General features: G+C 39.7%; 1 protein-coding gene and 1 long non-coding RNA gene across 3 annotated transcripts in view; one reads left to right on the plus strand and one right to left on the minus strand.

Moving 5' to 3' along the window:
• The window catches only part of grin2aa (glutamate receptor, ionotropic, N-methyl D-aspartate 2A, a), a 255,009-nt gene that overhangs the window by 210,755 nt on the left and 30,552 nt on the right, over positions 1-13,702 (plus strand). Inside the window, exons 6-9 of the mRNA XM_022675956.2 lie at positions 3,112-3,283; positions 6,272-6,425; positions 9,271-9,396; positions 11,086-11,315. Of these exons, the coding sequence (XP_022531677.1) occupies positions 3,112-3,283; positions 6,272-6,425; positions 9,271-9,396; positions 11,086-11,315 (682 nt within the window). The remainder of the gene's footprint in view (positions 1-3,111; positions 3,284-6,271; positions 6,426-9,270; positions 9,397-11,085; positions 11,316-13,702) is intronic.
• LOC125784385 (uncharacterized) overlaps positions 1-13,702 on the minus strand; it is a 247,625-nt gene that overhangs the window by 186,842 nt on the left and 47,081 nt on the right. The window lies entirely within an intron of this gene.

Genomic DNA, 13,702 nt, shown 5'->3' on the forward strand with positions numbered 1-13,702 from the left:
AGGTGCTTTGGCATCAGCAGCCAGAGTGAGAGAGAACACAGCTGGCCATGCTTTGCCTGGTTGGGTAGGTGGCAGTCTCTTCGCTCATCACTCCTAGTGTAATGCTGGTCAGCATAGGCGTCCAGGATTCTGTGATTTCCTATGAGTTCCAATTGGTGGCAGTTGGAAATGCATTGATGGCAGTTGGAAATGTGTTGGTGGCAGTTGGAATTACATTGGTGGCAGTTAGAAATGCATAGGTGGCAATTGAAAATGCATAGGTGGAAGTTGAAAATGCATTGGTGGCAGTTATACATGCATTGGTGACGTCGGAAATGCATAGTTGTCAGTTGAAAATTCATTGATGTCAGTTGGAAATGCATTGGTGGCAGTATTAAATGCATGGGTTACAGTGGGAAATGCATTGGTGGCCGTTTTAAATGCATTGGTGGCAATTGGAAATGCATAGGTGGAAGCTGTGAATGCATAGGTGGCAATTGAAAATGCATAGGTGGCAGTTGTAAATGCATTGGTGGCAGTTATACATGCATTGGTGACGTCGGAAATGCATAGTTGTCAGTTGAAAATTCATTGATGTCAGTTGGAAATGCATTGGTGGCACTATTAAATGCATTGGTGGAGTTGGAAATGCATTGGTGGCAGTTAGAAATGCATGGGTTATAGTGGGAAATGCATTGGTGGCCGTTTTAAATGCACTGGTGGCAATTGGAAATGCATAGGTGGCAATTGAAAATGCATAGGTGGCAGTTTTTAATGCATTGGTGGCAGTTAGAAATGCATAGGTGGCAATTAAAAATGCATAGGTGGCAATTGAAAATGCATAGGTGGAAGCTGTAAATGCATAGGTGGCAATTGAAAATGCATAGGTGGCAGTTGTAAATGCATTGGTGGCAGTTATACATGCATTGGTGACATCGGAAATGCATAGTTGTCAGTTGAAAATTCATTGATGTCAGTTGGAAATGCATTGGTGGCAGTATTAAATGCATTGGTGGAGTTGGAAATGCATTGGTGGCAGTTAGAAATGCATGGGTTATAGTGGGAAATGCATTGGTGGCCGTTTTAAATGCATTGGTGGCAATTGGAAATGCATAGGTGGCAATTGAAAATGCATAGGTGGCAGTTTTTAATGCATTGGTGGCAGTTAGAAATGCATAGGTGGCAATAAAAAATGCATAGGTGGCAATTGAAAATGCATAGGTGGCAGTTGTAAATGCATTGGTGGCAGTTATACATGCATTGGTGACGTCGGAAATGCATAGTTGTCAGTTGAAAATTCATTGATGTCAGTTGGAAATGCATTGGTGGCAGTTAGAAATGCATGGGTTACAGTGGGAAATGCATTGGTTGCCGTTTTAAATGCATTGGTGGCAATTGGAAATGCATAGGTGGCAATTAAAAATGCATTGGTGGCAGTTTTTAATGCATTGGTGGCAGTTAGAAATGCATTGGTGGCAGTTAGAAATGCATAGGTGGCAGTTAGAAATGCATTGGTGGCAGTTGAAATGCATTGGTGGCAGTTAGAAATGCATTGGTGGCAGTTAGAAATGCATAGGTGGCAGTTGAAATGCATTGGTGGCAGTTGAAATGCATTGGTGGCAGTTAGAAATGCATAGGTGGCAGTTAGAAATGCATTGGTGGCAGTTGTTGTCGATACAATAAACAAAATGTATCAGGATACGATAAAATATCAATATATCGTCCAGCTCTACTGCTTGCCAAGTCAACATTCAAGAGATTCAGGGAGGCCCTATTTCTCTTTCTCCTTTTTCTTCCTCTTAATAAAAAAAGATTTCAATTGTCGCATAAATGGAACTTATAGAAAGAGTTACTCCTCATTCATAAGGATGCAAGAGTCTCACTGCAATTAACTGCCCATATTGCACTGCGGTCTCCTCGTGAAGCTCCAGAAATCTCCAGACGCCTCCGATTTTCTGCTGCGTTTTTCCCCCGGTCTCCTGATGGCCCCTGCGAGAGTTCCTCCAGGGAAAACCCATCTATTCATCATAATTAAGAGATTTTTCCAGTGCCAGCGGTGGAACGCGTTCTTAGTCAAGCCTTAACGTACTGTACCTACTCTAGGCTAATCCCAGCTCTCGGCTGGCACGAGCGCGAGGCTGGCGTCCAAAAAAAAAAGCATGTTTTAGTCATACCGTCTCCTGCTGTTGCGTATTATTCATTGAGAATTCCGTAAATGCATATCACCCTTGACTCAGCGTACAGCGTATATATGGATATGTGTTGGGGGTGTTGATGCAACAAGCTGTAAGCGGTATGAATGCAGCGCGGCAGCGTTCGTCGCAGGAGCCGAGCTTAATGGCTATGAAGAGAGCTGAAAGTGATTGGCACAGCTTTTAACTTGACCTGCTTAGCAGGAAGCCGTCCAAGCCGGCACTCTGCTCATGATTTGCATGAATGGAAGTGAAAGGGGTTCTTTTATCAGCTGCAGAAAAAGCTATTGTACTCCGAACTAGAGCTTGAATGATTTGTCCAAACCTTCCAAAGACCTGGCTGTTCTCTGATTGGTCAGGCTGGTCATTTTATAATGTTACGAAATCAGGATTTTGCTCTTTGATTTGCAGAACAATTGATAAACCAATATGGCGGAATGTGGGTACTTACCCAGCTCACAGAGGAAGAACATTATAAGAATGTTTAGTTGTGTTGCAACTTGGTTTAGAGCAAGTCGGTTTGTCTTTGGTATTTCAAGGACCCAAAAAATACCCAAAAGGCATGTACTAATTCTCTTAATTAATCATGGGTGTGGTAAATTTTGAGTGCAATGTGAAATAAATCAATCAGTGAGTCACTTGTCATTCCCTTTAAGAGCCAGGTGAGCTCTGACTTTGGCGCATTCATATCTTAACAGCGTGGTGCTTTTTTTTTTTGCATCAGTAGAGGGTATGATAATGACCTGCATGTTCACGCTGTAAGGATACACCAGCAGCTCATTTATTAAGGCAACAGAAATGTTATTGTAATCTTTATTCTGTTTATTGTTGAGTTATGGTACTTTGTTAAGGGTATCCATGCATCACTATCACTATGATCCTCTCTATCCTCTACTTAATGATTGAATTGGCACTAATTTATCTTCTCTCTCTTCCACAGCAACACCACTGAGGGTGGAGGAACGTACATTAAAAAGTGCTGCAAGGGCTTCTGCATCGACATCCTGAAGAAAATCGCCAGGAACGTCAAGTTCACCTACGATCTTTACCTGGTGACCAACGGAAAACACGGAAAAAAGATCAACAACGTGTGGAACGGCATGGTGGGAGAGGTAAGAGGGGTTTACGTGAGTCGTTTACATGAAGTCGGACGACACAAAGCTCTAGAAGCTGGTTATACTGGTTGACCAGCTCAACTCTTAAGCAGTGCAGGGTAGGGTTTTGAGTTCTTTGTTTGAGATTGATGGTTTTGCTCAGAGGTTCTTAACTTTTTTTACTCTGCAGCCCCTTTTTAGGATTTCAAATAATTTGAGATAACGGTCAACCAACCCTCCAAATCGTTGCCAAGTCTTCAGCAACATGCAGCACTTTAGAGATGGTAGGAGAAATAACGGAAAAAAATGAAGAAATGAAAAACTCAGTTTAACTCCTTCACACACTTTAGTTCTTCATTCTTAGAGCTTTTCCACCAAAAGAACTCTGGTTCTTGGACCAGTTCCTATCAGGCTTATAAGAAGAGAAGAACCAGCCCGCGTTTCCACCAGTTTTAGTGGAACCGTCAAAACATTACACTATGCATCAACAGAGGGCGCTGCACAGCGGTGGTGCTCCTGTACAAAATAGACACGCCCACCGATGTCGTCACGGTTCGCGCTGAATAACCTAGTATTCTTTGGTTCCTGCTGCAAACAAATGTCCCTGGTTCCCGGAACCTACTGTTGTTGGTGGAAACGTGGCGAGCCGGTTCAAAATTATGCTTGCAGATCAGAACAGGTGAATTGAGAACTGTAATAATATCATAATTAAGATCAGCTTTATAGGCCCTAACATAGAACCCTGTGGGGCTCCAGGAAAATCTAGAGTTCGGCAGGTTAAAGCCAAATAAATTTTGAAACATTTGAGTTTTTGAGATCTCCACAACATCAGATAAAATGAAATCATTACAACGATATACAGTATCATATAAAATAACATATTTACCCCTTACAGATTTCTTTAGATTTGGCTTTTTTTGTCATACTGTCAAAATGTAGTTTTTTTGTCAGATTTTTCGGATGAATATTGCTCTTTACCAGAAAATCTTGAAGGAAAATATCCACCCATCAGTTTTTGACCTTAAGTTCAGGCTTCACTTGGGTTCTGCAGCAGGACAATGACCCAAAGTTTGTGGCCTAGTCAAAGTCTGATTAAGATGCTGTGGATGATCTTAATCAGGCCATTCTTGCTCGAAAACCCTCCAATATGCCTGGATTAAAACAATCCTGTATAGATGAATGGGCCAAATATCTAATTATAATATATAATTATATATGCATATATAAATATATACGGGGCACTGTTTAATAAATTGAATTAAAAAGTTGTAAATAAATGAGCAAGAAAATAAGGAACCTTCTGCACAATGTATGCAACATAAAGATGAATGCATATTTCTAAACTGGACAATATTTATTTGTTTCTGTATTATTTTTATTCATTTTTCGAATTTAAAAAGTATGATACAAACTTATTTACATATATGTACACACTTGTATTAAAGGGTTTTTTTTTGATACTAGGTCAAAAGGTCAAATAAACACAAAAAAAAAAACAGTTTCGATAAATTAGATTTTTTTCGATGATAAGATGGTTCTGGCGTTAAATGCTAAAATTACAACTTTAATGGATGTTTTAAATCAATGCTTCATGAGTGCTAATAAAGTTAACAATGAATGCGGGCTAATTGGGGCTTGGTACGGTATTTTTAATTCATTTTCTCAGAGCAATAGCTCCTTTTGTAGTGTAGGAGGTCTATAAAATTCTATAGAATTGTAGAACTCCTCTTCACCTCTACATCAAAGGCTGAATGAAGGTTTTGACGGAGTAACTTAATAAATAAAAGGACAAAATAAATTAAATAAAAAGCTAAAAAGCTAAAAGTAAAACAGGTACTGTATTTTCACACTAAAAGGCACACTTAAAATCTAGTAGTAAGGCTAGGTGCAGCAGCATTAGCAATAGCCGCTAATCGCATCGCTGGCTCTTTTGCTGTATATTGGGTTGTGTATTAAATATTGTACGTTGAACAAGCTATATGGAACAATCCGCTAGCTGATAGCGCCCTGGGTTACCAGAACACCTCAGTGCCTGGGGTTCCTCAGTGTAGCGCTGTCGGGCGGTGTTTACTAGTGCTACTTGCTGCTGCTAACCACGGTGTTAAAAAATATATATTTTTAATTCGTTTTCTCAGCATTATAGCTCCTTTTGTAGTGTAGAAGGTCTATAAAATTCTATAGAATTGTAGAACTCCTCTTCACCTCTACATCAAAGGCTGAATGAAGGTTTTGACGGAGTAACTTAATAAATAAAAGGACAAAATAAATGAAATAAAAAGCTAAAAAGCTAAAAGTAAAACAGGTACTGTATTTTCCACACTAAAAGGCACACTTAAAATCCTTTAATTTTCCTTTAAATTATCGACAGTGTAACTTTTGTATGAATTCTACCAGTCAGGTATAGTAAAGGAGCAGTAAAATCACTCTATAACTACAGTTTTAAAAGGGTGAGTTTCTCCAGCAGTAAGGCTAGGTGCAGCAGCATTAGGGTTCCTCAGTGTAGCGCTGTTATATATAAAATATATATTTTTATTTCGTTTTTTCAGCATTATAGCTCCTTTTGTAGTGTAGGAGATCTATAAAATTCTATAGAATTGTAGAACTCCTCTTCACCTCTATATCAAAGGCTGAATGAAGGTTTTGACGGAGTAACTCATGTTTTTGTTTTTTAAAAATGGCCTCAGAGTCCTCAGCAGCTTGAGAATGAGAATCCATAAATCTCTGTCTGCTGGAAGTAATTTTGTGACAGACGGCGCCTGATAAAAATCAGTTGTGGAAGTGGCGAAAGGATTCGCCGTTTATTTGATTTGTTTCAGCCCGGACTAAAGTGGTGGGGCCTAGGCTCCGCTCGGCCACAAAATGAAAGTAAATGAGGTATGCGACTGTCCCCCTGTCTGTGTTTGATTGTGTGCGAGTGTGTTTAAGCGTGTGTGTGTGTGTGCGAGCAGGTGTTTGGTGTGTAAAGTTGGGAGATCTTTGTCTAGACGTCTTTGTCTCCTGCTGCAGGTGGTGTATAAGAAAGCCGTCATGGCCGTGGGCTCGCTGACGATCAATGAGGAGCGCTCGGAGGTCATCGATTTCTCCGTTCCCTTCGTGGAAACCGGCATTAGTGTGATGGTGTCTCGCAGCAACGGCACCGTCTCCCCCTCAGCCTTTCTGGGTAACTGTGGGTCAGATCTGACCATTTCATTTCCCTTCACATCTGCACCTCAGTCCTCCAGGCATGAATCTGATATTGATATGCCCACATAGCTCTGCTCTGCTGAGACCACAGGAGGAAGAGTCTGCCTGACCAATTATTATTTATTATATACAGTACAGGTTCAAAAAAAGGACACACCTTCTCTTTTTCAATGCGTTTTCTTTATTTCCATGACTATTTACATTATAGATTCTCACTGAAGCATCAAAACTATGAATGAACACATGTGGAGTTTTATGTACTTAACAAAAAAAAGGTGAAATACATTTTTTTTATATTCTAGTTTCTTCAAAATAGCCACCCTTTGCTCTGATTACTGCTTTGCACACTCTTGGCATCATTCTCTCAATGAGCTTCAAGAGGTGGCCACCTGAAATGGAAATGTTTTTCCAACAGTCTTGAAGGAAGGAAGGAGTTCCCAGAGGTGTTTATTAGCACTTGTTGCCCCTTTGTCTTCTTCACTCTGTGCTCCAGCGCACCCCAAACCTGGATCTGGATTGGGTTCAGGTCCGGTGACTGTGGAGGTTCAGCTCATTTTTTGTTAAGTACAAAAAAATCCACATGTGTTCAATATGAAAAAAATAATAATAATCAATCAGTGTATCACTTGCTAATCATAAGGCCAAAATAAGGAACTTCATAAACAAAACAATCAAAATTAAATAAGAGCATTAGAAAAACAATTTCTTAAAAAAAATAATAATAATAATTAAGAAGAAATAAAATAATTCAGAATAAAAGCATAGGAGGACAAGCTAAACTGTGAAGCAATGAAATGAATAAAAGAGATAAATAACTAGAATAATACAAATAAGGCACATTTAAAATCCTTTAATTTTCCTTTAAATTATCGACAGTGTTACTTATGTTTGAATTCTACCAGTCAGGTATAGTAAAGGAGCAGTAAAGTCACTCCGCTAAAGTACAGCTTTATAAGGGTGAGTTTTCAGTGAAGTTTCTACAGCATTAAGGCTGGGTGCAGCAGCATTAGCATTAGCTAGTTCTTTCACCATATATTGGGTTGTATATTAAATATTGTACATTGAACAAGCTATGTGGGACAAACCGATAGCTTATAGCGCTCTGGGTTACCAGAACACTCAGGGTTCCTCAGTGTAGCGCTGTCGGGCGGCGTTTACTAGCGCTACGTGATGCTGCTAACCATGCTGTTAAAAAAATAATGGAAAATAACACTTACTTTAAATAAATGGAAGTGCTTTACTCACCCAAATATACTAAATATAAATGTTTACTAAGCGTTTAAAATGTGAATGCCAGCTCGCTGATGCTCTGTAGCTAAAAGCAGATTTTACCAGTTAAGTAAAAGTCTAGAAGTAGGAGTCTGAAAACTCTGCACACTGACTGGACCTTATTTTACCTATTTTACCTCACAATATTCCACAGCTCAAACGCAGGCTAGCGAAGGCTATTTTCAATGAGATCGTGATGAAGAGAGAGTTCCAGGCTTGGTACGTTTCAAAGAGCGAAATTAAAGAGAGTGAGTTATGTAAGTCCTGCTCAGGAGGCGCCAGTCAAAAGAAAAGTGTGTGTTGAAATCAGAGCCAGCAGTGGTGGTGGAGGAGGAACTGTGCGCCGTCCTTCACAGGCTGTGAGCTTTCCTATTTGTTAGAATAAGTTTGAAGACAGAAAACGACACCTAAAAATAACTTGTTCAACCAAGCACAATGCGAGCTCGACAGCCTGGAGATCAGGACAGCCAGTTCTGAACACATTCTAATCAACAACATCCAACAAAAAAACATTTTATTGTGACAAATCAACACCTATTATTTATTTATTTATTTATATATATATATATAAAAAAAACTGTTGGTTTGATAAGGCTGACAGCCGCCACCTGCTCTGTTCTATTGCAGCAATTTAACAGACTAAAGAGTTTTTTTTTTTGGGAGGAGGGGGTTTGACTTTATGAAATAATTAAAAAACAAGAAACATGACAAATATATTTGAGGTAATATTTTATAGCAAGTAAATACAATCGCAATACAGCCAAACATTCTTAATAATACAGATGATAATAGGTACTAATAGGCATTTCAGATTACAGAAGAGCTTTACTGTGTTCCTGGTTATCAGAATTTCCTCTTCTAATAAAAATCAATATCTGTCACAACCACTCTCGCATCACTCACAGCCTGCTCTCCCATCTCTGCACTTCTCCTCTACTACATATATGCTGAATATACTGCCTCCGTGAGCCATCCGTTAATTAGCATAATGCGGGTAATTAGAGGGGGTTAGCTGGGAAGACCCCCAGGATGGACATTGGCCAGTTTTCCATTTACATCGTCCAAGTAAAAAGCCATTTAATCTCCCGGCCTGTCCATAATCACATACTGCTGTAGCAAGCAGACTGGATGGATGAGACTCACTAACATCTTGCCTCTCTCTTTCTCTCTCTATCTATCTATCTATCTATCTATCTATCTATCTATCTATCTATCTATCTATCTATCTATCTATCTATCTATCTATCTATCTATCGATATATCTGCTGTCTCTTTTATTCTCCTTTCATTCTCTCGCTTTTCATCTGTCTCGCTCTCTCTATCACTATCTTCCCCTCTCGGCCTCCACATCTATCTTTCTTTTCCTTACATTCTCTCGCTCTCTGTCTCCCTTTCTCTTTTTCTATCACTCCCAACCTCCGCATCTATCTATCTATCTATCTATCTATCTATCTATATATATATATATATATATATATATATATATATATATATATATATATATATATATATATGATATCTCTCTCATTCTGTGTTTTCTCTGTGGTTTGCAGAGCCGTTCAGTGCGTCGGTGTGGGTGATGATGTTCGTGATGCTGCTGTTGGTCACCGCTATGGCCGTCTTCATGTTTGAGTATATCAGTCCTCTAGGATTCAACAGGAACTTGGCCCAAGGCAAAGGTAAAGAAGAACAATGACACTTCAATCAGGCAACAAAACCTGCACACTCACTACTAAACTCACTACTGGACTCCCAGTATGATTTTTTTTTTTTTTAATTACACTCATGTGGATCCACTGGCTAATGAGCTCTTTTGTTTTTCATTGTCATTAACAGTGATTCACACTTTACATTTAACGTCCGTTTTAGAGGCCCTGAAATAGAGCCCGGTACCTCTCCACCATGCATAGGTTTCTAAAAATAGTCCGTCACTCAAAGCTTGAGGATTATAATATTTTATAAAACAATTAGTTCCGACCTCACAATCTGATTGGTTGAGAAGTGTTCTAGCCGTGCTGATATATGTGATAACATCACGGCCTTCTCACACTAAACCTGTATCGCTCCGCCAGCGCATTGCCGAGTAATGGCGTACACACACAGGACACCCGCAGCAGCGTTAGCTTAGCACAGGCTAGCACTCAGCCGTGGCACGTTCGCCCGCAGCGCTGACTCATCTTTTGTGGAAAAAAGGGAAAGAAAATCGCTCGGCTAATTCCGTCTGACAGCCAGAACGCTAACCAGCCAGGCTAAGCTAAGCTAAGTTAATGCTGAGCTAAAGCAAGCTACGCTAACCTAAACAAAGTCCAGCCGGCTAGCTAAAACAAACACCACCCAGCAAAACAAGCAGAAATGCTCAAAAATGTGCAGCGTTCACCTGAAGACGACTCCACAGAGCAGGAGAGGAGAGTATTAGCGTTATTTCACGCTGGATGATTGGCAGCTGGTCTGAGGCAGGCTGCAAAAAGGACTTCCAACAGTGTCATTTTGATAATCCAATAATAGGGAGGAGCCAGAAGGTAGCATAGACGTTAAGGCACCATAAAACACTACTAAATCTATTTACTCCACCATATAAAGACCTGATCTATTCATGCAAGCAGCAGGAAATTATATGCTATATTAGATATCGCGATCAATCAGTTTGTTGTATGGATTGTTTTTTGAAAGGGTTAAATAAAGTTACATTTTAAACTAATTCAGATTCAAGTTCAGCTATTTAGAAATTCTCCTCCCCCTCCTCCTCCTCCTTCTTCTTTAGTGTGGCCCACAATACACAAATCACACTCACACAAAACACAAGCAGGAACCAGAACCCCAGCACTGCTCAGTCTAGTGTAAAACTGCGTGTGCTTTCAGCTCAGCTCAATAAACGCTGGTTTTTCATTTAGTCCGTGCTGAATACAAATTTAAATTTATATAGCGGCGTTCAAAAGTGTTTTTGTTCCACATGGCCCAGCATTGTTCTCCGCCGCTGCGTGAGTCAATTAAAAACTCCTTTCAGTTTTTAAAAAGGCCCCATGACTAAGCAACAATTATCCCCAAGGACAGATTATATTGATGGCATGTCTGCGTTTGTGCCCACTCAAAGAAACACTCCGTAGTCGTGATCAGTACTTACCCGGTCTTTTCACCACAGATCACTACAAATGGCTGGTTGCTACACTTGAGTCACGGCGCTTTATTACATCGCAGCCGCCTCTGGATCACTGGAACAGTAGAAATGTGCAGAAACATGCATAACTGTGATAAAATCTGTATGTAAGCCAGGAAAACGTTATTTTAGAGCGTGACCTTTCAGATAAATGGAGCTGCTGAAGAGGCCTGGAGCCGCCGGCACGTGTTGAATGATGCTGTGTCCTTTGCAGACCCCCACGGACCCTCCTTCACCATGGGGAAGGCAGTGTGGCTGCTTTGGGGCCTGGTTTTCAACAACTCTGTGCCCGTGCAGAATCCCAAAGGCACCACCAGCAAGTTCATCGTGTCCGTCTGGGCCTTCTTCGCCGTCATCTTCCTGGCCAGCTACACTGCCAACCTGGCTGCTTTCATGATCCAGGAGGAGTTTGTGGACCAAGTGACCGGGCTGAGTGACAACAAGGTACGGCTTAGAACCTCTTTACGTCTGGTCTTGAGTATTAGGATTATACCTGAAGGTTCATGCAACTCCAGGACCCAGTACTTTACTGGTAAAAAGACATTTTATAACTTGTCCTGTTATGTTATGTGTGTGTGTAATTCTAAAATAGCTTAAACACTAAGAAAAATAAGAACAGATTTGTACTTAAAAAGGGAACAAAGCTTGTCGCTTTTATTATGAAGAGTGTACCTTTGAGTACAAAAAAGTACTCATATCGTACCTTTTTAGAGTTTTTTTAGAGTGTATAGATTACTCTTGATAAATGGCATCAATGTAACACTGCAGCTAGCAGCTAGCATATAGTTGCTGTCCAATAAAAAAAAAAAACAAGTATCTCCATTTTTGTACATTTTTAGTTTTCTTGAGGTCTTAAAAAATTCTTAAAAGCATTAAATATGATTTTTAAAATCATGCAAGAACCCTGCTATAGAGAACACTCTCAATCCCACCTACAGAAAACACAGATATGTCAGCTGAGCACAAATACAGACCAATCCGGATGCTCAAGATGTCTACTGACTTGTGTCTACACTCTAAAAAACAGAGGTACGATATGAGTACTTTTTTGTACTCAAATGTACACTCTTCATAATTGTCCCCTCAAAGGTACAATACTGGTCTTTACAGGGTCAGATGTGTTCCCTCTGAAGTACAAAGTCATTCTTAACAGCTATGAGTACAAATTTGTACCATTTAACCTGCAGCCAAAGGGTACATTCAGTATTCAGTATCATTGCACTAATAAACAATATATATTTTAATTGAACATTTTTATGTGAAAGCCAGACAATTTTGGATCATCAAGTTTTTGAGCCATATTCAGTTGATGATAATGTTTATAATCTTTATAATCTTTTTTGTACCTCAATATAAGGTACAGCCCCAGCAACAAGCTTTGTACTCTTTTAAGTACAAATCTGTTCTTACTTTTCTTAGTGTCTAATGTCTTGCTGAATAGCTGCCAACAGTATCACAGTTTTAATATGCTGCAGGAGAATCCCGCAAGTTGTGGGAGAGGTGGGATGTCACTGGAACAAAGGAAACAGCCAACACCTGGATGCTTTTTCTATATTTAAAATACATTTCCAACTATATTTTGAACCCAATTTAAAGGTATCCAGGTCTTCATTTAGGCCCTGCAGACCTGATAGTGTGGATTAGTGTGAAGTACAACTTAGGATGAACTATAAAACTGAACAAAACACAAAACACACTGTGGCTGATCCCCATCGAACAGGCATTTTAGACAACAGGTGCCAAATTCCCACTTCCCTTCCCACATATGGCTGCATGACCTGCATGCATGTAAAGGTGAGACAGATTGTGTGGAGGAGTTGGGTTTGTTTCGGCACAGGAAGTTTGTGGAAATGTATTCACAATTCAGAATTTGGGCAAAACTGACTATTATTGACTACTATTGTTTTGAGCAACACTAGAATTTATCTACACAAGTCAATTTGGACACTGCAAATTGGATCATGTCTTGGATGATGGGCGACTGGGGAAATTTCTTTTTTTATTTAGTGAAGGTTATTAAGGAACCATTTAAGCATTTAACACCAGAGCCAAGAAGATCTTGGTAACACCAACACTGTCAAACACATGTTGAATCATTAAGATTTCCCTCAATTGGAACTCAGAAGCCAAAGCTAGACCCTGAAAACCCCATAGCATAGCATTATCCCTTCTCTACCAAACTTTACAGTTGTCACAGTGCAGTCAGGCAGGTAATGTTCTCCTGGTGTTTATCAAACCCAGACTCAAATCCATCAGACTGCTAGATAGAGAAGCGTCATTCATGACCCAACAAAACATGATTCCAATGCTTTTTAAACACTGTGGACCCTCTCATACACAGTGCGCAGGGTGCGTGCGATGCTCTTTGCTATCTTACACCCCGTCAACAGTCTATTTTCCATCAAAATTGCTTCCGAGTTTAGAAATAAACCTACACTGATGGGTGTGGTGGTCTGGAAGTGAGGTGTGTTCAGGTACGTTTCTAACATGTTGCTATTTTGATGGCAGAAAACACAGATGCCACTGACTGATTTAAACCCTGACAACAGTCAATCATCAGAGTCCATTCCAATAGGACCATAAACCTGACTTTTAAGTCAGCAATAAACATAATACATAAATGTTTGAAAGTAAACTTTGATCATACTTTTTAAGTATAATAAGTACAGAAAAAGTGGTTCCATTTTTAGCAAAATCTGAGATTTCGATTTTTTTTTAATAACACTAGGTAAGGTAGCATAAAATTTACTTACTATGTAATACTGATACCCCATTATTCACAGGCTTCTGCCCAAAAGCCAATCTCAATCATAATACTCATATTTTTGTAC

This window comes from Astyanax mexicanus, chromosome 19, assembly GCF_023375975.1.
Source record: "Astyanax mexicanus isolate ESR-SI-001 chromosome 19, AstMex3_surface, whole genome shotgun sequence".
Classification (NCBI taxonomy): Eukaryota; Metazoa; Chordata; class Actinopteri; order Characiformes; family Acestrorhamphidae; genus Astyanax; species Astyanax mexicanus.